General features: G+C 49.4%; 1 protein-coding gene across 2 annotated transcripts; it reads right to left on the bottom strand.

Moving 5' to 3' along the window:
- Window positions 1-1,095: 1,095 nt before the first annotated feature.
- STK25 (serine/threonine kinase 25) lies at window positions 1,096-22,952 on the bottom strand. Of its 2 annotated transcripts, none has more exons than XM_027703827.1 (12): window positions 22,880-22,952; window positions 21,917-22,043; window positions 15,513-15,743; window positions 14,285-14,341; window positions 13,140-13,248; window positions 11,733-11,890; window positions 11,284-11,469; window positions 10,990-11,135; window positions 10,018-10,132; window positions 9,626-9,697; window positions 6,019-6,155; window positions 1,096-3,248 (listed from the first exon to the last, which is right to left on the bottom strand). In XM_027703827.1, the coding sequence occupies exons 2-12, from the start codon at window positions 21,965-21,967 to the stop codon at window positions 3,209-3,211; spliced, it is 1,302 nt and encodes a 433-aa protein (XP_027559628.1). In that variant the 5' UTR covers window positions 21,968-22,043; window positions 22,880-22,952; the 3' UTR covers window positions 1,096-3,208. The 2 variants fall into 2 exon arrangements, with proteins under 2 accessions (XP_027559628.1, XP_027559629.1); XM_027703828.1 differs by having other exon boundaries at window positions 22,884-22,929.
- Window positions 22,953-24,737: the final 1,785 nt, after the last annotated feature.

Raw genomic sequence — 24,737 nt, forward strand, 5'->3', positions numbered from 1 at the left:
TGCTTAAGAAACCAGAATAATTGACTTCGTTCAGTAACTTCTACCACATGCTTAATGCAACAGACTGGAGCTGTTCTGGTGACTACTCCGTTCTCTCCCTGTCCCAGGAGTGACTCTGTTTCACCAGAGAAATCACCTCCCTCTTTCACATTGGCTGCATCACCCCAGCTTTACCTCTGCTGAAGCATCAGCAGTGTGTGTGGGCACAAGGTGTTCCGTGCCCGGCGGCACTCGTACTGCTGAGGTGCCAGTGGAGCAGGGCTGCCATGCCAGGAGTCAAGTACTCTGCTGGGCAGGGTTAGCGCCTGACTGGTGGAGGAACACTGCCAGACTTTCATTATATAAGGCAGACCATCAGTCACCAAAATACAAGCTGCACCCCCCTGCCCAGCTCTGCATCCTCCCCTGCTGCACGGAACCTGCCCAGCTGCACCACCCCTGTCTCAGCACAGCCCTCTGAGCACGTGCCATTTAGCAAAATTCCCCCCAAAAAGCAGAGTCAGAAGCACATTTGTCAGTCTGTCTTCCTGGCTGCAAGGGGGAAAAGGTGAGGCAGCACTGCAGAGCTGTGGCCTTTACCTCTGTTCCTGCTCAGAGAAGGGACGGTCACACGCAAGGGTTTAAACGCCTAAAGTGGCATCTCCAAAGTGTTCATCCTGTCCCTGAGGTCACACTCCCAGCGGTGTCTGATCCAACCCCTGCTCAAGCAGGGCTGTGTCTGGGCAGCAGATTATCCCTGGGCAACCTGTGCCACTGCCTGGGCCCTCTCCCGGCTGCAAAGGGAGACAGAGGAAGGCAGAGATACCCTGCTGTCAGCTTTTACAGTCAAGTCCGAGTCTAAATAACGCAGATAATGAACAGACTCCAGCAAAAACTGCACCTCACATTCCCCAACACACAGTCACACTTTTGCAAAGCAGTGTGTACTTCCTGTAGCACCAGCAGAAAGGACAGACATGCCTTCAGCTGTAGTTCCTCCTCTCACACAAAGTACTTGGGTCTCCTGGGTGCTGTGGGGGAAGACCAAGAAGGAGGCAGAAAAAGCAGCTGGAACCAATCCTTGTCCCCTAATAACACAAAGTTACACCAGCCTCATTTGTTTTGTTACTTTATTGAAAGTGGCAGATCCCTTTCAACGTTTTTAAAAACTAAACCCATTGTTGCTTTTGAGTACTGGACAAAGGTTGTGGGGATTGTTTCCTTTAAAAAGTTTACTCATTACACTGCAGAGAGTGTGAGTAACGATACAGGTACCTTATCAACACGGTTTGCTACCGTCATGAACAGCAACTTTAAAAGCAGCAGGAGCCCTTCTGCTGGCCTGCAGCCTCTACCTTCCCCCTCTCCAAGTTTCCTGTCTATACATTAACTTCTCCTAAGGGAAAAATGGGTTTGTTCTGCTCTTCCTAACTGCAGGCTCTGAGCTGGCTCACACCACAGCAGAACACTGCTCTGCAGCAGAGATCCAGCAAAACCCAACAGCAGCACCTCTGCTCTATGGGACAGGTTCATAGTGTTGCTGAGTCTGGATTTATCCATCAGGAAGAATAAAGGATAGTCATAAGCTAAAGTGAACACTGCACACCAGGATGAGGGAACATATGGTCCTCCTGAGCACTTAAAATCTGCAGGTCTGAATCCAAGTACCAAAAATCAAGCCTTGCTTCTAACCAAGTGGCCTGTCTTTAAAAAAAAAAAGCTGAACAGCTCCAGCCTCTGTTCTCAGCAGCTCTGGGGTGAGCCACATCATCCACACACAAAGACCCAGACAGAAAGATCTGGATAACTGAGGTCTTGCTGACTTCATGGGAATCTTTATACAATTAGAGGGCAGGTCTCTAGGCAACCAGCTATCAGGGGTTATTTTCCTAAGTCTGTTTTTCTAGACCTTTAAAGTGTAGATTTAAGATCTGTGAGCTTACCTGAATTAAAGATTTGCTTTATAAACTAGTATGACACAGAAAGCAAAGCTCCTTGGGGATGGCCCTGCTGGAATACCTTAAGCAACCAACACAGCAGATGCTTTAATTGCTCTGCTAGCAACCACCATCCCACCTTGTCAACTGGAGCAGAGCCCTGGATGGAGCGAGTTTAGATCCCAGGTTGAAGGAGGAGCCAGAAATGAAAAGGTTGAGAAGGGGACGCCTCGAGCAGCTTTTGGGAACCCCCAGCCCCACCACACTGCTGCAAGCCATCCAGTTTATGCCTTTCTGTAGAGGACGGGTTGTTGCCTTGAGAACTGCTACGCAGTGTCCCTCTGCTTTGTGAACCAAAGCCCTGCCAGTGCCTTTGGCTGCTGTGTTCCACCCACTCCCCTTTCTTAACCCTTCTGCCCCGTTTGGGCCTGCACAGTGCGTGTCTGCTCACCTCAGAGACCAGCCCTGCCCAGCCTGCCTGTCTGGTTCCTTCTGCTGCTGAAAGCGCCAAGGACAGGAACCCCCCCAGCTCCCACAGCGAAAGGACCCACTTTGCCTTCTGGTTCCCAGAGACTGACAGCAAGTTCTGCTGTTGCCTGAAGTAGATGAACCAAGGCCTAATACAAAATGATGTCCCAGAGCCAAAAAAAAGTACAGTCAGCAAACCCATCCTCCTGTGAAACAACAGGCTGGGAAAGAGTGGCAGTGCATCTGCTCAGCTGCTGCTGCTCTGGAAAGTGTTTTGTTACTCGTGTGTGACGGGGTTGAAGCGATCCTCCAGAACAACTGGAGAGCTGCTCTTGCTCTCCCAGAGGCCCTAGTGCCTGGAGAGCTTCCCAACATCCCTGCACTCACACGTGACTGCTCACAAACACTTCTTTAGGAAGGACAGGAGGCTAAAACCCATCAGACTCGCCTGTGAAACACATCTCAGTGGAAGAGAATCTCCCTCTTTTCCAGCAGCCAGGCATTTACCAGAAACAAGCTGTGAATCAAACCAAGCCAAAATGGACACATCCATAGGGAAACAATTAAAAACTGCATTGATTACATTGTAAAAACAATTAGACCACCCATCTCGGGTTCTGCAAAAGGTCTAAATTGTACTTGCATCGCAAACCCCACCCTGGGTTATCATGAAAACACGGCTAACATGAAGGCTCTGAAATGTCCTGGAGTCCGTCACACAATGTCACATCCAACGGCAGATGGTGGTCTGGATTAGAGATGTAGTTCTTATGAAGCTGGAAAAAATCCTTCCCCCCTCACGACAGCAGCAGGGAATGTGGGTGTCAGCGGGCAGAGGTCAGGTGGTTCCGACTGTGTGAAAACCTGCAAGGAAGAAGAATGGGGCGGGGGGAACTGGTCAGCTCTGGCTGTTTGAAGCTCTCACCTAGGAGAGGGTCCAGTGGGTCTGTGTGGGGGAAGGGGTCAGTCTGTGTAGGTCTGTCCCCATTCCCATTGCCCCTGCAGTTTTTGCTAGTTAAAAATAGTCTTGAAAGCAAAAAACAGCAATTTAACAAAAAGCCAAGGTGGCACTTTTTTCAGGCTTTCAAGATTGTTTTAACCTAGTAAGAAATTTTCAGCACTAGTGTTTTACAGTAAGAAAGCAAGAGGGTCTCTGAGGTTTTGCAAGCCCCCCCAAAATGTACCTTGAGCTTCTGCCCCATCCAGCAGTGTCATTCCTAGGCTGACAGAAGTGACTGATGCTGAAACGTCTGCCCTGCAGTCACCCGTGTGCATTTGTGAGCACTTCTTGCTCAGCCAGACACTCAGGTTTTCCAGGTATCGCTGGGACACCTTCTATGACCTCTGTGGGTCAGCCAGAACGATGAGAGTGTTCTCTTCACAGCATTAAAAGATTATTAGATGAGGGATCGACACAGACCCATGGCATATTTGCTTGAAAGCTTGAACGACATAGAAACAGAAGCCCTCCAGTATGGCCAGCACATTTGGTCCTTAATATCTAGGGCTCGTCTTTGCTTGACAGCAGCACGTACAGGACAACCAGGAGGTCAGGTCAAGCCAGTGTGTGCTTAGGAAAGGTGGGTCCTGCCTGACCAACTTCATCTCCTATGACCAGGTGACCCACCTAGAGGATGAGGGAAAAGCTGTGGATGTAGTCTACTGTCTCCTACAGCATTCTCCTGGAAAAGCTGCAGCCCATGGCTTGGACAGGTGCATTCTTTGCTGGTTTAAAAACTGGCTGGATTGGCTGGGTCCAGAAAGTGATGGGGAATGGAGTTACATCCAGCTGGGGCCAGTCACTAGTGGAGGTGCCCAGGGCTCAGTGTTGGGGCTGGCCCTGTTTAACATCTTTATCAATGATCTGGATGAGGGGATTGCATGCACCCTCAGTACACTCACAGGCGACACCAAGTTGGGCGGGAGCGTCAACCTGTTGGAGGGCAGGAAGGCTCTGCAGATGGATCAGGACAGGCTGAGGCCAATGGTGTGAAATTCAACAAGGCCAAGTGCCAAGTCCTGCATGTGGGTCACAACAACCCCCTGCAGTGCTATAGGTTTGGGGCAGAGTGGCTGGAAAGCTGTCCAATGGGAGAGGATGGGGGGGGCTGGTCAACAGCAGCTGAACATGAGCCAGCATGTGCCCAGGTGGTCAAGAAGACCAATGGCATCCTGGCTTGTGTCAGCAATAGTGTGGCCAGCAGGACCAGGGCAGTGACCATCCCCCTGTGCTTGGCACTGCTGAGGCCCCACCTCAAGTCCTGTGTGCAGTTCTGGGCCCTTCATGACAAGAAGGACATTGCTGGAGTGTGTCCAGAGAAGAGCAATGGAGCTGGGGAAGGGTCTGGGGCAGAAGTCAGATAAAGAGTGGTTGAGGGAGCTGGGGAGGCTCAGCGGGGACCTTCTTGCACTCTACAACTTCTTGACAGGAGGTTGTAGCAAGGTGGGGGTCAGGCTCTGTTGCCAGGCAACAAGTGACAGGACAAGAGGAAATGGTCTCAAGCTGCACTGTGGGATGTTCAGGTTGGACATCAGGAAGAAATTCTTCATAAAAACAGTTGTCAGGCATTGGAAAGGGCTGCCCAGGGAGGTGGTGGAGTCCCCATCCCTGGAGGTGTCCAAGGAATGACTGGATGTGGCACTCAGTGCTCTGGGCTGGGTGACAAGGTGGAGATTGATCACAGGGTGGACTCGATCTTGGACGTCTTTTCCAACCTTAATGATTCTGTTCTATTCAACGGGTACTTGAGCAACAAGGCACAAACTTAAACCCATCAGAAGTAGATGCTTAGAAAGCCCAAGTTCAAGGGTGTAAAAACTGCAAAGCCTGGGTTGTGTCTACAGGGGCAGACAGAGCACGGGATGGTTCCTTTGGTCACATGTATGGCAAAACACTTCCAGCCTGCTAACCAGGGGAGGGCCAAATGTTAAGTTTCTCTGCTGGTAACAAAAAGGATGAGATTTAGGATAGCCTGCTGTGAAAGGGAGAAAAGCCAAATTAATGTTAAATTAAAACCCTGTGATCAGGGTCTGACATTACTGCCTGCAACACATGGATATGACTGAACTTGGTGCCAGCAGTGGAGGCAAGTTTGACACAGCAAAGAACTAAATTCTACCAATTACACTCCTTCACTGGTTTAATAAGTAATTGCCTTCAGGAAAAACACACTTTCCTGTGTATTTTCTGTACACCTGATGCTGGGCAAGCAGTGACTGTCTGCACATACTGCTGTAAAGCACATTCCTCGCAATGAAACAGATACCTATTAACAAAAACTTACTATTCCAGAAGTGATCCTGATGAGATTTTGCATAGTCCTTGTTACCTGGGTAATAGGACCAGCAGGACATCATATGTATATAGGTATATGTGCAAAATGAAGGTGAATAGTAGCATCTTTCTGTGCTCTGCAACATACCCCTACACTACAGAAACCTGTTCACTGTGAGGAAGGACCTCTGGGGCATGAAGAACTGTTTCCATTACATGAAAGCAGCTGAAAGAAGTGACGTAAGGACTATTAAGGGAGCTTGTGTCATCAGTATTCACTTTTGTCTGTCTTGACTGCTTGGCACCAACCTTTCCCACACCCATGGAGTACAGCTGCCAGCTCACACTCAGGACACTCACCTTTGTACCCGCTCCACCATGTGTGCTATCAGTTTGTCAGAGATGCCTGGGCAGGACTCCTCAGCCAAGCTAAACGCGTTCTCCAGCTCCTCCATGGCTCCCACGTTGCCTCCAGTCTGCTTGTGCTTATCTTTGAGCTGCAACCCAGAAACAGTGCATTAGATCCTTATTTTGTTGCAGAAAGCACTGGTCAAGCAGTCCAGCACTAAGGCCCTTTCCCTTTTAGTATGACTCCACCAGGGTGCAGAAGGCCACTCAGATTCTACTTAAACAAACCAAAAAGGTCTCTTTCTTTAGATCAGGAAGGTGGAAATCCAATGTCTGGGATTCAGATTTTCTTCTAGGTACTAATGGCAATCAAGTCCTTACCTAAACAGGATGTACTCTTAAATGAATTAAATGATATAAAAAATGGATCAACAGCCCTGAAAACTCATAGAGTAGTAACAGCACCAAGAACTCCAGGTGTACCTGAAGCAGTACAGTCGCCTTTGCTGCTAATGACAGCCCAGTGCCCAGACACACACACAGGCTCAAAGGCAGGTAGGGCAGAAAATATCCAACACCAGGACTTAGTCACCACCACTTTTAATAACCCCAGAAAAGTCTCAATTGCTTCTAGTGACTGGGAGGCCGAGGCAAACAACAGCCATGCCAGGGATCCTGAGCCCCTTGGCCTCCAATACTCCTCTCCAAGAGAGCTTTTACCCAGGGAGCAAGGGAAGGAAGCCCACGCACCAAGACCTCCACATGCAGCATCTGCCCTGATGAAAAGCCTCAGTTCTCATCTTTCATGCTCAGTGCACTCCAACTAGGCCTCTGCTTGCACGTGTCCAATAGTTAATTTCAAACAGCAACACCTCTGTCGAGAAGGAACTCCTGACAGGTCACTGGTGCTGACCCTGAAGGAGTCTGTCCTTGGAAATACCACATTCCCACCCCCTGCAACAGTTCTCCACCTCCTTCCCAAAAGTGTTGATATGACAGCCCCTTCCCCAGTTCACCATCACACAAAGGAGCTGAACAACAACCAAACCTCCTGCTGAACAAGCAACGCCTGCCAGCCTACCACTGTCCAGTTCAATTAAGCTCCCATCAGGCCACGCTGATTAAAGGGCTTTACATAAGCCTCACAGTTCTTTGCCTGCAATTTTAGGATCAGCCTTTCCTGTTGCTGGAGCTCACCTTTTCTCCATGCTCTGGAAAGCAGGACAAATGTGAACACTAATCCCCAGCTGCAGCCGTCCCTGTGCTCCGAGTCCCCCACTGTGAACAAACAGTTCCCAGACAAAAAGGGCTGCTGTCTCCTCAGTGGGGCACCTGCTGCCTAACACACAGCTGTGGGAGGAACCCACACACACCTCTGCTCAGTCAGAATGGCAGGGGCATGGAGGGCAACTCAGTTACACATCAAGGATACAGATTTCTTAAGCCAAAAATAGCTGTGATGTTAAAGCCAAGGATTTGATATCCACCTACCAAAGGCTGCCCGCCTCAGAACAAACACAGGGCCTGTCCTGCAGATAAGTTGCCAGTTTATCATCAGCCTTTGATGCCACACCCCTGACCTTCAGCTTGCCCAGCAGCCTGTGACAGGAGCAGTCTGTGCTGGCCTGTCTTCTCTCCCTGCAGAAGAGCTCTCTGGAGGCTAGCAAGATGTTAGAGCACTGCACTGTGCTCACCTTACAGGCTACCTCTAACTCACTGCTTGGTCCTCCAAGCCCAAATGTCATTTTCCCTCTCTGCCCCAAAAAGTTACCAGATTTGCAGTTGCCCACATCTGTTAATTAACTCCCCATGGGCCATTTTCAATATTAGCATCCAACAACACACATGCAGGGAGGGTATATAAAAGATTACAAACAGCATTTCAGTCAGATTTCCATTCATAAAGCCCAGCTTCAGCCATTTTATGGAAAGAGGGGATCAAACCTAGCTGGTCTAAGAGGCAATCACACAACAGTGAGGAGGAGGAAGTCTGCCACTGGTAGGAAATTAGAACTGAAAAGAACACCACAAGCAACCAGCAGTGAAGCAGATTTCTGACTTGGAGAAGTTTTCCTCCAAGCTCCCTCTAATGCACACAAAGGCCAGGTTATTTCAGAGACTGCCCAAAACCCTTCCTGCACCTGATTTTGCTCTGTGGGATCCACAGAGCCAGCACGGAAGTCTAATCAAAGGAAAGGAGGATCAGCAAACTGGGGCAAGGGAGTCAAAGCAGCAGAAATGAAATGCCCAAGAAGCCACTTCCCACCTGGAACTGGTGCAACAAGGTTGGTATGGAGAAGCACAAAAATGCATTCATACTCACAGCCCTGTGCACCCTGTCCCAGGAGGCTCCCAAACCGAACAGAGACCCAGGTGTCAGTGACTGTGCTGCACAACCAAACTGCCTGCATCAGGAACCAACATCGTTTTAATTCGGTTTAATCTTACAGGTCTAGGCCTACAAGACCCAGACCACTGGCCTCATGTTCTGACCTCTGGAAGTCAAGCCCAGTGCAGTACAGAAGAGCTCAGTTAGATGAAGTCCCAATTTCCAAAGCGGAGCTGTCTCAGTAATCTGCCTTTCGGGACGACCTCTGGTTCCTGCCATGCACCAAACCCTCCTTCCACATAGCACTAGACCTGAGAAAAGGGAGTTAAGTCCAGAAACCACCCCTGAAAAAGCACAGCTCTCTGCTGGGCCACCCCATCAGGATCCAGAAAAGATTAAGTCCTCAGGACCAAAGAAAGGGTCTCTGTGACCAGCACCCCAAGAAGAACCCTGACATGCAGTGCCTAAGTGATTTCTTCCGAAGCAGAACCTCCTTTCCTACACTCCTGCTGGAAGGAGCAACTAGAGCCCATAGCCAGCCCCCCCTTATGATTATCCTCCTCTTCCCGGAGAACATCACCCAGCTGGAAAGACAAGTCACCTCTCTGCTGATACAGACACCATCCTATCATTAATGGCAGCTTTTACTTCAGCTCCACATCCCCACCCTGAACATAAGGCAGGGAACAGGGTAGGTTTTCCAAACACATTTTTCTCTGCCTGCCTTCCAGAGGATACGTGGCAGGGAACTCCTTGGCCTTGGCTTGCTACCAGTAGCAGGCTGTGTAGATCAAGAAATGGTCCAGTAACCAGCAAAGCTGACTCCTGCTCTAACCCACCTACCTTCCCCTCAATGACTCTGCTGTGGACAGCAGCACAGCAGGAGGGCAGGGGACATGCACAGTGACAGGCCAGCCCGAGTACCCGTCAGCCCTAACAGAAGCTGCACTTCAGCCACAGACATCAGAGTCCAGAGCTGCCTAACCAGCAAACCTAAGACACAGGAGAGACAGGTGAGGATCAGACTCCTCTATGTGATCCTCACCAGAAGACAACAGGGTAATGCTTTGCTTCCAAACACAACTGTTTTGGGGAGGACACGCCAGGGACATACTCATTTTCCCCACATACAGTCCAGCCCTCTGAGCAGAGGCACAAATGCTTCAGAATCCCCTAACCCTACTAGATACTTCACTGCGCTTCCCTTCTCCAAATCCTTCCCATTTACTTATCCATGTCAGGTATCTCTTCATCTCCAACCAGCACAGGCACCAAGAAGGTTCTACTCACCTCCCCAAAAACTGGGTGAACAAGCGTGGAGAGACACTGTGACCGTGGTTGCCTCTTAATGGGTTCAGTAGGCTGGAAAGCAATAGGAAAAGAAGTTACAGGCACATGCAAAAGCTCCCAGGGCACACAAGTATAAGTACTAAGTGTAAGTGTAAAGTACTAAGCTTTTGGTGAATTCACAGCACTTCCATGGCAGTCCCCTCACCAGGTCTTAGGGAAGCCACAGGTTGCAGTACTCTGATGATGTGGAAGAGACAATTCTGGAGCACCAGCCCTGGGTGCCAGACTGAAGTAAATTTTAGATAGAACATGAGTGCCTTGTGGCTTCCCCAAGACACCCAAAAGCTTGTGTTGGTTCAATCCACTTCAGAAAGACCAGACAGCACACAGACCTTCTGGGAACCATGAAGAGCCATTCCTTTGTGCAGCTTGCTCAAGGAATTGGGGCGAATGGTTGGTGGGAATGTCCAGATTGGACCCTGGTCTCCATCTTCTGCGTCTCCGTCACTGCAAATGAAAAGGGGAAGGTCAACACAAACCCTCAGTTCCGCACACCAGGGGTTTGCCCACGTAGTCCTGGAGTCACAAGCTCTGCCCCACTGTTGCCATATCATCGCAGAGCTCCAGGCATTTCCTTATCCCAGAAAAAAATCCTAAAGAGAAACCACTTCTACAGCACATACACAGCATTGGAGAGATCTGAGCTAAGTACTACATCATGTTTCCAAATCATCACAGTCACCTTTTTGCTCTAGAAGCTTGAAGAAGCTTCTAGTGCTAATTAAACTTAGGAGAATTTCAAGACAATAGAAGCTCAGAATTTCAGAGCCCAGGCTTAGATGTTACAAGCCAATTTCCCAGAGTCCTTGGTCACTTGAGTCACTGCCACTACAGTTAAAGTGCAGCTCTGTGATATCACTCTGGCAATAAAGTGCCCTTTCCCCACCCGAGGCCCATAACCTGACTGTCATGCAGAGCAGCAGCAAAGCTCTACCCATGAGTACACAAACACACCAACATAGCTCTTGCCACAGTTACTAAAGCCTGTCGCTCTGGTACTTAATGGAATGAACATAAAATACAGGCAACAAGAGCCCTGTTTTACTATTTACACCCAGACTAAGTGTTTCTTGTCAGTACAACTCCTTACACTCAGCAAAGAAGCTCCACAGGCTAACACCAGAACAGAGAACCGGGTCCCACTGAACAGGAGGTAACAGCCTGGTTTTCAGGCAGCAGTCACCTGTTCCCACAAATGGATGCTGACAGGTCTCCCTGAGCTACCGTAAGATCTCCCAACCCTGGTGGGAAAAGGACCTGAGCTGTTTACAGCAGGCACTCCTCTGTGCAGAACATGTACGTACATATCGGAATCACCAGAACTGGAATCCTCTCCATGGCCCTCTGACTTCCAGCGCTTGAATCGATCGATCAGCTCCATTAGGAATGAGGTTTTCTTGGTGTAGCGTGTGATGAACTTGTGCTTTAGCAATTCTTTAGCTGTTGGCCTCTGGAGCAGATAAGGAAAGCATGTCACATCCCATCATCTCTGCACACTAAACATGCAGCACACTGACTTCAAGTGGAACCACAGAATATTGTGAGCTGGAAGGGACCCACAAGGATCATTGAGTCCACAGGTGGGCAGCAATACTCACAAATCTAGGATCCTTGTTGAGACAGGCTTCCACAAACTCCTTGAAGGGCTTGCTGTGGTGACCCTCAAGTGTTGGAGGATTGTTTTTGGGGATCAAGAAGAGAACCCTCATAGGATGCAAGTCAGAATTTGGAGGCTCTCCCTTTGCTAGTTCAATGGCTGTAATTCCAAGGGACCAGATGTCTGCCTGAAAGCAGAAGAACGAAAGCAGAAGAACGAGGAGCAATTTTACAACATGAAAGCACACAGTTTTAGGACAGCCAAAAGGCTAATTATATAAAATCAGATGGAGCATTTCATGTCTAATACACAAACTTCTCCAGGAGACCCCGAACCATAACAGGAAAGAATAATTCCTGTAGTAAGCAGAACTTCCAATCCCTGTTCCAGTCCTAGCACCCCATCATGTACAGTAGGCCCAAGTAGCAACCCTCCTGCTCCCAAACTCACCTTGAAGTCATAAGCAGACTGTTTGATGACCTCTGGTGCCATCCAGAATGGAGTCCCCACAAAGGTGTTTCTCTTGATTTGGGTGTCCGTCAACTGTCCAGCCACCCCAAAGTCAGCCAGTTTCACATCTCCTTGTTCGGAAAGCAGCACGTTGGCAGCTGTTCACACAAATAAGCATTAAGTCTGCTGCCTTCTGAATCTCCAGCCCACACAGAACTGAACACTGAGAAGGGCCCTCCTATGCCATCCTCCTTCACCCCCAGTGATAACCCTCAGCTTGGATTTTCAGCCTCACACCCGTTCTCGTGCTCTGAACTCCACTGGGTAACATGAACAAGTTCATGCACTTGGTTGGATCATAACAGGAATATTTCTATGGCAGGAGCAAGGAGTAGATGTGAAGGGCCACACAATCAACTACATGTGACACCTGGTCACACAAAGAAGGGAGGGCAACATGGCCCCTAATGGTCTTGATTTTTTTTTTGGAGTAGCATTCAGCACAGGTGAAATTGCAGATCCTTCTGAAGAGCTCAAGACCCAGTCTTGTGCTTCTTCCCACTCACTCATAAGACAGTAACATTGTGCAGGTTTGGGAATGGGGGTTTTCTGTAGGACTTTTCATCATGAGAGAGACCCTACCTACAAACTTTCAGCATTTTCCCACTGCTGACAGCCAACAGCCCTGCACATCTTACAGCCCTAGAAATGTGCAGTCTCTCACATATACAACGGAATCTTTTCTCCTTATCTCCCTGCATGAGGTTACTGTGCTCTGCCTGCTCACCTCCCCTCCCGCAGTGGGTCAGAGGAGTGAGCATCCAGCACTGGCCACAGCTCCACAGCACTGTCCCTCCATCCTCCCACTGTCTTTTGATGCTCTGGGCTCGCTGTGACACTGCTCTTCAGGAGGCAGGTGCCAGCTCTCTCTACACTGCACGCGGCCAATGACTATAAAAACCAGTAACAGGATAAGCTGATGCAAGCTGTCCTCATTTTCTAGGGCTGTGAACCCTGCATGAGGACAGCTCACCTTCACTGTGAGCTATAACCATGATGACCAGCACGCACACCCTTGGGGTCCAGCAGCAAAGCAGATGTCCAGACATGAATCAGCTAATATCTGAGCATGCCTTTCATCGACTCCTTTGCTTTAGCTCCCTGCCTGTCCAAACTCCAAGTGCCAGAGGAGACTTACAGATCCCTTCACTCTAAACACCTAAAGGGATGAAAAGCATGAGTTGTGATACAGTGAGAAGCATCAGATTCAGAAAACAGAAACCTAACAGGAAAAGGAGCACTGAGAAACAGTCTTTGAAATCTCACAGATTATCGCTATATAATACTTCTGAATTCTGTGTTACTAATGTCCCTGACAAGAAAGGGAGCTGAACTCTCCAGTCTTACCTTTGATGTCCCTGTGGATCTTCCTCTCTGAGTGTAAATAATCCAAACCCTTTAGGATTTCTCTCAGGATAGTAGCTATATAAGTCTCCTCCAGCGGTCCTGGCTTCAGCTGATAAAGGGCAGAAAGATGACTTAAAAGAGGGTGACTGATGCCTGGGATTTTTCAGGCTCTCAGTTTATTACTTGGAAACCTTGGTCCAGAAGGTCATACTCAGCCAGAAGTACTTGCATGCCTGGTGCACATTCTGCAAGCAGAATGCTGGACTTTGCACCTGGCAGCATTAAATGGAAAAACTTTGGGGGATTTTCTGCTAGTCTATCAGTCTATTAAAGGCTTCCCAAACAAACAGCAGGATGCTCAACTCTTGCTTTGGCCTGGAAATACATTAGTGAACAGAACATCTTAACAGTTTCTCTTGCTCAGGTCTCTCTGCTAGCACATAAGAACTGAATTTCAGCCTCTGCAACAGCCCGGAGACAACATCAACCCTCAGGCTTTGGAGTATTGTATCAAAGCTCTTCTGCTTTCCATCAGTTCTCCTCTAACCAAGTCCTGCCTTCCCAGTGCAATAATCAAGGTTCTGACACTCAGATGACTTCTGCTGATGACAGCCCTGAACTACACCTTCCTCCGAGTCGCTGCAGGCTCAGCATTTTTCCCCTACATGACAGGTTACTGCTCTGGAAAAGTGGGCATTAAAGAGAAAAATCCTGTGACAGAATATAGCACAGCAGAACTTTGCCTACGGGCATATTCTACATTTGTATTCTCTTAACATTCGGGGTAACTTGATCACAAACCACATCCCTGCTGAGCCATGCGAGCACTGAACAATACTGGTGAAGTACAGGTTCACACTGCTCAAAACCAACTGGCTGCTGTCACTTTTTAGTTCACTGGCTCTTCCCATCATACAGCAGCACAGCATTGCTGGAGGACAGTGCTTGGGCAGCTGAGCTCTGTGCAAACATTTCCTCTGTCCTGGGATAAGCATAACCAGCATGTCTGTCCTGCACTGCACATCCCTCAGGCACAGGACTGCCAAAAAGATGGTATGTGGCAAGTAAGTGTCTGGCTTATGGGCATTTCAGAAACCAAGGCTCCAGACAATGTTTTCACAGTGCAGAGCTTGCCATGTACTTACCAAATCCAGGGCTGAACCTCCTCCCAGGTACTCCATGATTATCCACAGCTTAGTGCCCTGCAAGCAAGAGCACAAGTCAAGAGCAAAGACAGTAATAAAAGCAGGTAGAAAAGTGAAACACCTGGGAGGCAGCAAGACACAGGAGTAGTCCTGTACACAATCCAAGAGATGTTGCACACCACAGCTCTCAGAGGGTCAAGGAAGGAGCTCCCAGCTCCCTCTTTTCTGCTGACACAGTATTATATAGGTGGATCTGGCTCCAGCACATTTTTAACTCTCAGTCTGCTTTTATCTAAGCAAGTGCCCCTACAGGCACCAGACTGCCCAGCCCACAGAATTAAGCTTATTCTCAGGTTGGAGCCACTTAGCATCTCTCCAACAGCACATCCAGCATAACTCCTTCTTGGCAATGGCAGGGGAGCTTTGCAACCTTTGATCTCATTAACAGGGCTGCCATCTTGAAGGGTACAATTGCCAAGACACTCTTACTCCTCAGAGAAGAGATTTCCATACTGAGGTTCACAAGGTCCTGGTAGGAAAAAACAGCAGGCCCACAAAACTACAGCAGAAGGCTGAGAAAATGTATTCTGGCCTTCAAAAAATATGTAAGGAATATTGAGGATCCAAAGAACTCAGGAACTGTTTGCTGCAGTCCCAGTGTTACTTTCACCTCCAGCAGACAGTATGCAGAGGCCACCTCTGATCATCACTACTAGTAGCTTTCATTAGGGATTCCTAAGCCTGTTCTCAATGGAAGCATATCAGCACTCCTCCATATTCCTATTCTTTTCACCATTTCTGATGAAATGGTGATCACAAGATCACAAAGTACAGTTTCAACCTTCTCTTCTTTCCAGAGGCATAAATCCCTCAGTGGTACTACCTTAGACTGTGCTATTCTGGAAAAGCATTCCACAAACTTCCTTTCAGGAATGGTCAGACGAGAGAGAGGTCAGTCTTCAATGAACAATTTTCTCTCCAGTGAAGTGCCCTGCTCTTGTAACACACAGAACCTCATTTCCCTGTGCTTAACAAGTATTTTAAAGTCCAGTCTGCTATTAAGAGCACACCAATGCAGTGAGCAGAGCCACTGCTGTTCCCATTGCCACACTGCCACTCACACATTGGGCACCTTCCAGTGCTGTGTGCCACCATCCGCTGCAGTACCCACAGAGGAGCCCACACCATTCCCAAACTGCTGGCAAGGAACCTCCATGGTTTGTCCTACCTTCAAGTATGAGCCATAGTACCGGGTGATGTAGGGACTATCACACTGGCTGAGCACTGTAATCTCCTGCTGAATGTCCTCAATCTCATCCTCAGCCTCCTCCAGATCAATGATCTTGATAGCAACCACCTCCTTGGTGCGGTTGTCGATCCCTTTATACACTTCACCGAACGATCCTTTGCCGATCCGCTCCAGCTTGGTGAACAACTCCTCAGGGTCCACTCTGGAGTGCTAAACCAGAAAGCAGGGATGGGATAATTCCATTAGATCCCAGGGCTGCAGAGCACCACACATACCCATACAGCTCATCTCCACCTCTCTGCCCCTACTGTGTTCATCAATTCATCCAAAACTCACATATCCAAAAAAGTCTGAGAAACTTGACACAGAATATATCCAAGATCAGAACTGAAGAAACCTCTTCCACAGGCTTTCTGCCCCTGCAGGAGGGGGAGAGAAAGAGGAGGGAAGTCCAGCAAGAGAATGTCAGCAAGTCTCTTTATGTAAAGTGTCAACCCCTCTGGGGCAGGACGGCTCAGCTGGAGGCACAAATTGGTGCCAAAGCAGCTCCATGAGCAAGCACCTGCTCACACTTCAATAGAGACCAGCAAGGTGTACCAGAACCAGCCTTCTTTTGGCAATGAAAACAACAAGCAAGAGACCATAAGAATGTTTCCCTAGTCAGCCGTCCTGCACTCAAAGACTGAAATGACTTGAGAGATTTGCACCCTTCCCTACTTGTCTGCAGGGTGAAGTACTCCAGTAGTATCAATCCCAGTTCACATTAGCTGTCTTCTCTGCTGCAGCCTGATTTCCAGGCAGCGCCCAGCCCAGCTCTCCTCAGATGCTTGCTGAGGAAACCTCACATCTTTTGGAAGGTCAGCAGCAAGGAGGAGGCAGGAGAGCAGAATGGACACTCCATCTGCCTGACCTGCTTTTCTGGAACAGCCTCTCCCATGGCTGGCACGCCCAGATGCAAAGGCAAATAGCATTTCCTTCATTAGATAAGCACATCAACTGGGAAGCTACTAACAGAGAAATACTGACTCTAACAGCAGCTGCACAGTTAACTCTTTATTAAGATGAGTATGGATGAAAAAGCAGACAAACCACAACCACCTTCTAATGCTATTTCATTCAGTCCAGCTGCACAGCAGGAGGTCCTGCTCTGCTTCATGCTACTGAAATGCTTTTTGTCATTAGTTTTTCTGTCTTTTTTTTAAATAGTAAAAAAAAATAATCTGGAAAATAGACCACTCCCTCGCAAGGGCCTTGAGCTGGCAGACTTTATCAGAGAACAGGGAACCTGCATTTTTCCATCTCGTACCAGGTTCCAGCAGCAGGCCATCACTGAGCAGCCCAAGGTGCTGCTTAATGATTAAGCCAGCCCATCATTATAGGTTGTTTGCCTTCTCTGCCCAGTGCATTGCTGTAAGCCAGACCCAAGTGAGCTTTACAGTCGCTCATTTAACAGGATTTCTACACAGACTCCAGTCCAAGATACAGAAGGGTAACCAAATATCCTTTTGCATCCATAGCAACACCTAAACAAGCTGTACTTTGAACAAATGCACTGGAAACAGATGGGAGGGGATGTGCAGACATGAAAAGAACTGGAGACACGTAACAGGGACTGGAGAGAGGGAAGCAGGGTAAAGGAAGAGGATTTGAGCTTGAGAAATGCCAGGAGACAATATGAGAATGATGACTGCAGGCAGGGAAAACAGTCTGGCTAGTCCAGGCTCACTACAGATCAGCAGCAGTTTCCACCTCTTGATCTATTTGGAGGAAGGGTCAACAATGTGCCCCAGATGTTACTTTGCACAGTCACCTACTGCACCCTAAAAATGCCACTCACCACATCAGCCACTCCCACACATCAGGGAGAAGGGAGGGAAAGAGGATCATCTCCTAGAAGCACCTGCTCAGCTCCTAAAGGAAACACTACCCACATCCTGCAGGGAAGCAACGCTGCAAGAAAACCTTCCTCCCCTCCCATGTAAATAACTTTTCCATGAAGTAAGAAACAGCAAGGTGGAAGTGACTGCTGCCCTCCTTAGCTTGGCATGGCACATCGGAGAATCAGGACTGATTCCTCAAGAACAGGACACCAAACATAAGAGCACCGGCTATGGCAGGCAGCTTTTGGGATAACCACCACTTTATGTGGTGGGCTCTGTAATCATGGACAGCTTGGTAAACAAGCTTACAGACTTGGATGTTGGTTTATCCTGTTTTCTGTGGAACAAAGCAGTTCAGGTAGGAGTGGTGAAGGAGACAAAAGCTTCCTGACAAGCACACAGAAATTCTGCCCAAGGGACTAGGGAAAACAATACAAACCTGATGGGCAGATGAGACAAGCCCACCACATTAGGGTGGAACAGGAAACTTCCTTTGTAGGTACTGGATTTACCTTCCCAGTACCTGCCACTTCAAAACTGACCTGGAACTGCTTTGGACCTTTCAGGTGACAGGGTAAGAATCCGACTCTATGGAGGACCTGAGGACATATATCCCTTGACACAGTGGCCAGAATCACACAAGTCAGACCCAGCAACAGCCAGAACCCAGGGAGCCAGTATAGGGCCAAGAGGTACAGAGTCATTCCAGCCACAGTTACAGTCTCCGGATGCTGCTGCAGGATCAGAGTCTGCTGACAAATTTCTTCACTTTTTGTAAACAGGGAGGAGGAAACAGGCCCATCCCTGATGTAAGAAGGTCAGTGTCTACCCAGGGGAACACCTTGTGAACTATCATTGTGGAAACCACAGAAGACACTGCCAGCTGGCATTTTCAGCAATCCTGAATTCCCATGACAAACTAAGATAGACAGAATTATGCTAGCCTGCAGGACATCTGCTCAAAAGCCCTTGTCCATTAAAAAAAAAAAATCTGTTTTGAGCTGCCACACAGTAACTCGCTGCTGACAAACAAATGCTCAGATCCATAGGCATAAAAGTCTTAGCACTCACCAGACAACAGCACAAATGCAGTTCTGCCAGGAATGGAGAGCTATGGAACTGCACTGCTCTGTCAGGAGAGAAGCACAGTCACACCTGGGCGCTTGAGCTGGGGGGGGCAGGGGAGGAGAAGAATGCACTCCATGAGCCTGACTCTCCCCTACCCCAACACATCTGCACCAGCAGAGCACCGCAGTGAGGGGTGTAACAAGCACCATCCGTCCCTCTCCTAAAAGCAAATTATCTCAGTGCCAGTTGTCTTGTCAGAGATTCACCCTGGCTGTAAATCCGTGTTCTGGAACTGCACTGCTACGAACACACTTGGAAAACTTCATTAGTAGGAAGTACCAGAATCCAGATGAAATGCTTTACACTTGCTTAAATGAGCATAGATAACACAAAGAGGCTTATTAGCACCTGTCACCTTTGCAACTGCTCACCAGCTAAGGCTCTTTCCATTTTCTTCCACATTCACAGAACCCACCAGGGCTGCGAAACAGAGCTCCAGGCCAGCAGCTGCTGCTTTTTGTTCTACTACTACATGTAAAACCGTTAAGGGATGGTCACTGCATTGTAGCTTTTCGCTCGACTGAATGTTTATTACACAGCAGTTCTGGAGCAAAAAGCCTCATGCTGTTCCTCCCCACTGAGAGCAGTCAGGCACCAGAGATGGTTCAGGCAGGCCTGGGCAGACTTTGGAGGGGGGAGCACACAATGCACTATCTCTGTTGTAAGTGCAGGAAGGGAAAAAGTATGAGAGGGATGACGACAATCTCCTGGTAATGTGCTCCACTTCTGCCCTCTGGGATCCTATCTCACAGCACAGGAAAGAAGGTCCTGACAGGTGTGGGGGTGTTTGCCATCCTGACTGATGATGCCATGTTTTAAAACAGAGCAACTCACTGCAGCCATCAGAAATTAGGAACTGCAGTGTGTTATGAGACAAGCCTGGCAGTAACACCAGCTGCTTCATGGGGAAAGAATGGGTTTTGGCAACTTTGCCACCTCCAGCTGCAGAGACATGATATCCACAGTCTTTGAGAGGAGACTAGAGAGAGCCTACAGTAAGTATCTGCCCTCATTTCAAAGCTGCTGCCTGGAAAGATAAGCTGTGTATTGGGAACAGAAGCAAACACCACTTGAACCAGCTGAAGATCTTCTCTCTGGGCTATGTCCAGCTGGATCTCATTCTCAAAATATTCGAGAGCAAGAATCATACCTGCATCTGCTGCATAAAATACTGAGGGGTGTTTGAACACTTTTGGAAATGAGACTTCCTTGGTCTGTGGCAGGTTGGAATTGGAATCACTGTTCTATAGGGGAGAGGTCTGTAACAGAAGATTGCCAAGGCCACAACACTTTATGAGCTGAAGCTGATGGGGAGCTTGGCAACCTCTAAGGGTTTATATGGAACCAGAGGCATTTAGTGTTATTTCTGACTAGAGCACTTTCCAAACAGCCAAACAAACAAACACAATTTTCCTCTGCCAAAACACAGTGGAAGGAGGAAGTTGGTATTAATAAACCTCCCATCTTCTTCTCCCATTGCCTCCTCTGCTCCCCAACTTCCCACCCAGCATTTACCCACACTGCATGCTGCACACTCACCTCTGGGTCACCCACACAGGTGTCTGCAGCAGGCATTGTGTTCTCTTTGAGGAAATCAGCCTTGTATCTGGAACCATCGGAAAGTTTCCCTTCTATGTGAAATCTGTGCCCAGCTCTTTGCAACTGTCAAAACCTGAGGCAGTTTTGAATTTCTGGACTACAGACAAGAGGGAAGTTTGTGTTCAACACTTTGATACACACTAATTTGAGACTCCCAACTCGCTTCACAGGCAGTATGCTTTTGCTTCAGGGAGTAAAGCATTACTTAGCCAAAAAACCTGAATGGCTTCTTCAATGTCACATAAGGAACAACAAAACTAGAAACAGAGCTCAGATCAGAGCTTTAAACAGGGTAATGTAAATATATCACCTGGCACATAGAGCTCCAGACAAAGACCAAAGACCTATAGTGCTGTATGCACACAGCAAAGGGGAGCCAAGGAAAGAGAGAAACAGCCTCCTGAGCCTGCGAAATGGAGGCACAGCCACAGAACAACCCGGGGATCAGCCTAAGGTAACACTGCCCATCAGCACCAGAACTGGGAATCAGACAACTCAAGCCTTTGACATCCCAATCCAAGTCTTAAGTCTCTTGATTTTCACAGTATTCCCACTGTTCCCTAAATCCTAGTGAACAGAACTTCGGGTCAGTTCCTACTGCCCTCCCAGCAAGCCTCGGTTACACAGATTTCAAGGCTGCACCAAGGATTCCTGAAAAGACCAGAGGAATGGACAACACAGACTGGTTTCCTATTCCAAGACCAGAGAGGCATGGGATGACAAAATCTAAGAATGCCTCACATTTCCATAATAAATTCAGAGCTGAGACCACTGGAACTGTGAATGTTCTGTACAAAGAAAACCTCAGGGCAACCTCCTCTATAGCTACAGAACTCATTTCTCAGTTCTAACCAGACAGTATCCTTCTCCTTCTCTCCCTGTACAGTGACTCATTCAGGCACTATATTTGCATTTAATTTCATACACACTTTGGGGAAACAGTGGATTTGAAAAACAGTATGCAAACTAAGATGCATTGAAAATCAATTTTAAATCAGAAAAGGTTCACAGAAGGCATCATCTCAAACCACTAAAGCTTTCAGTAATTCTACACCTAGAAGGAGAACAGAAAAATGCCCAAAATTCTCACAAAACATGGCTTAAGAGGACCTACATTTGGTCCTGACATCTGCCAATAATCAAACACACCCCACAACCCAATTCAGAGGGAAGAAGATGCAAGCCAATACTATTAATGTGGTTTAGCTTTTAGTCCCAAGTCATGACATCATCCTTCCACATTCCTCTTATGAAAATGCCATCACAACAGCAGCATTTAACTGCATCCACGGAGGCTGAGATCTCTCGGAAGAGTTACTGCTCAGTATCAAATATCACTGCCTCTTATGCAGTGAGGTTACAAGCACTGTTTTTCTGAGACTAATGCCATGAACACTTTAGGAAGGTACATCTGGCAGAGCCAGCACACACAGTTTTTCTGCTCCCATTTCTAGACTTCCCCTCCCAAAAATACTCAGACTGTCTCCCAGTGACTCCTGTCTCCCTACAAAAAGCAAATTTAACCTCAGAGGAAGGCCTTATAGTGTGTGAAGAACTACTTTTCTATATGTCTGGCAACACAACACTATCAGTCAACACCAGCACCGAGACACAAGTCAATCAGCTAACAGGAGTAAGCTGAGATGTGTGCAAGAGAGATAAAGAGTGGCAATAAGTGATTTTCTGGTGATTTGTTTGAAACCCTTATATCGAGAGCAAACACTGTTATGTTTGCCCTTGAAATGAGTTTAAAATAAATTTTTAATCACCACTTACCTGGCTGGCAAACTCTCTCAGGTGAGCCATGCCTACAGGATGGTCAGACATTCGCTTCTGCAAAATCACGGAGGGTTGGGATGTTGCAGCACAACGGGAAAGCGATAATTTCTCATCCACTGGTTAACTGCGACAAGCAAGAACACCACAGCTCTCATGTGAGGTTCTCAGAGCCTGCCTCATTTCCCTGAAGAGTTACCTGCATCTTTCTTCTCTCCTGGATTTGCAGCTCTCCTTGAACCTGCCAGCCCATTCTAAGTATGCCAGCCCCTTCCAACAAACCCCATTTCTCAATTCTTTACAGAAATGCCTTCCAGATGTGTCAAGGAGCCTCACTTTAATGATATACACTGACCAAGTCTCAGGCACCATTTTCCCCACCCATCACCTCGGCATGCTCCCCAGTATGATAGTTAGCCCCATAGCTCCATCCCCTCACCACCACTCCCAGCATCACCCCAGCACCTTCCCCAACACAACCCCTTTCCTGCTGCTGCTCCCCAGCTAAGGGTACCCCTCTGCTCCCACTCTCCCCCGTACACTCGCTGGCAAAGCTCAGCTCCCCAGCGCACCTCTTCCTGCTCAGGGAACCCCAACCCTGCACCATCCCTGGCTGCTCCCCCACCGGTGCCGCCCAGTTCTGTCCCCAGCAGAACTCCTCAGCGACCCTCCCCTCCACCCTGGCAGCGGCTGAGCCCCCCTCGCCCGCCCCAGCACCTCCCGCTCCCCTCACTGTCCCCCGTCACGACGCGGCCCCACGGCTGCCCCCCCACCCCGACTCCCCTCAGGGACACCTCGCCCCACCCCACACCCCAGCGATCCCCCACCTCCCCGGATGCTCCGCGCCCCCACGGGCTCCTCAGCGCGCCCCCCGCTCCGCCCGGCCCCCTCAGAGTCCCTCTGTGGCGCATCCCCGCCCCGCCCGGCCCCCGCGGGCACGCCCGGCCCCGAGCGCCGCCGCACCTAAGGGCAGCGCTGCGCCGCCGCGGGGAGCGCCATGGCCGGGCCTGGCGCGCGGAGCCGCCGCCGCCCCGGCTGCCCCGGGACAGCGAGCGCGGCGGGGGGGCGGGAGCGCCGGGCCGGGCGCAACGACACGGCGCCGCGGCGGCAGCGGGGGGGGAAGCGGAGCGCGCTGCATGCCGGGAGATGTGGTCTTCGCGCAGCGCCACCCGGCCGTGGGAAACGCCTCTTTGGACTACAATACCCGGCATACAGCGCGCGCAGCGGGAGGGCGGCGGGGCGGGGCCGCGGCGCGGGGGCGGCTGGGGCGGGGAGTCCTGAGGGGCCGCGGCGGGCGCTGCCCGGCCCAGCGGCCCCCGCGGCGGGGCGGACCCAGGACCCCCTTGCTCGCCGACGGGAGGAGCCGCCTTTGTCCTCTCGGCCCCGCCTCGCCGGCCCTCACGGGGCTGTGCCCAGGAGCCCGCCGGGAGATAGCGGGTGGGCCCCCCCGCCCTCACCTCTTCTCCTGCCCCCTGCGGGGGTGCCAGGCACCAGGGGGAGCCGGCCGAGCGCACCGGGCCGTGCGGGAGCAGCAGAGGAGAGGCGAGGGGAAGGGAGCTCCCTCATGGCCCCTTTCCCTGCGCTGCCTCTGCGGGGTTGGGTTTTCCTCCACGTGCTTTAATGTCAGTGACTGATTCACGTTTTCAAAGGGGAAAAAAAAAAAAAACCCGACCAATTTTCCCAGCCTCTGTTGCCAGGCAGCTTTAACACTGGCCCTGCATTTCTTCCCTGCAGCGGACAAAACCAGGCGCAGCTTTTCCCAGGCGCTGGCACGCAGCGCCTTTGTCACAACCTGCTGCTTCTGACGGTGAGCTGGTGCTGCTCTGTAGCACAGGTCACTGTAGCAAGAGGAACAGCCTTGGAACCTGCCGCTGCATGGACAGATGGGTCTGGGCAGCAGCCAGCAGCTCCGTCACATCCCTCTGATTTCCTCCCACATCCCTCTGATGCCCTCCCTCATCCACCTCCCATCCCTCTGTTTCCCTGCCCCTGATCAAACCATCCAGCATTTTGAGGTACTTGAGTGAAAACATCAATTAGCTAGAGGACTGGTATCAAATACCCCTGTAATGAGATCATATCTTTGTATTTAAATCAACTGTACCTCACTGGAAGGTTTTCACAGAGGTCTTACCTGTTGGATCCTTGCATTGCTGGAGCTTTGAGTTTATACCTAAAGGACCAGCCTTCTAGCCACACAAAATATGATCATCTTGTCACATAAACATCCCTATTCCAGCATGATACCTTATCTTAAAAGGTCTACGAACAGGCAGAGGAACCAAAGGTTTTTGTGAAGTGGGAAAAGGAAGGAGAATGGAGTTCTGCTCTGGTTCTGCTGCGGGAAGGGCCAAGGGGTGTGAACTGTTCCCTGAGTCCCTCTGTATGTTACTTAGGAATCATTTCACACTGATGGCTCAGCTGTCCACCTCCTGTCATGGACACTCATTAATTTAGCCATGTAGTTTCATTCTTGGCATGAGGCGAAAGGGCAGAAGTCTCACAAAAAGAAGCATATATTAATTAATGTGCCAAGTCTGAACATACACCCACAAGCAGCAATTGACTTGTTTTGTCAGTTTAATTTGGGATAAGTCTTTCATAAGGGTTACTTGTGAGGGAGGATTATTTATGTACTCAGAAAAATACAGAGGAAGCGGGTGTCCCTGATGTCCCCGTGGCTGTCCATGGCATGTTTGTGTCCACTACCACCTCCATTTGATTCCCAGAATACATCAACTGAGGCCAAAGCCTTACTCTCCTCTTTTTCAGTCAGTGCTGTATTCCTAGCAGAGTAGTTCTCTCTTTTCATTTTTTTTTT

The sequence above is a fragment of the Neopelma chrysocephalum genome, unplaced genomic scaffold (assembly GCF_003984885.1).
Source record: "Neopelma chrysocephalum unplaced genomic scaffold, ASM398488v2 Primary Assembly neopelma1_252, whole genome shotgun sequence".
NCBI classification, from domain to species: Eukaryota; Metazoa; Chordata; class Aves; order Passeriformes; family Pipridae; genus Neopelma; species Neopelma chrysocephalum.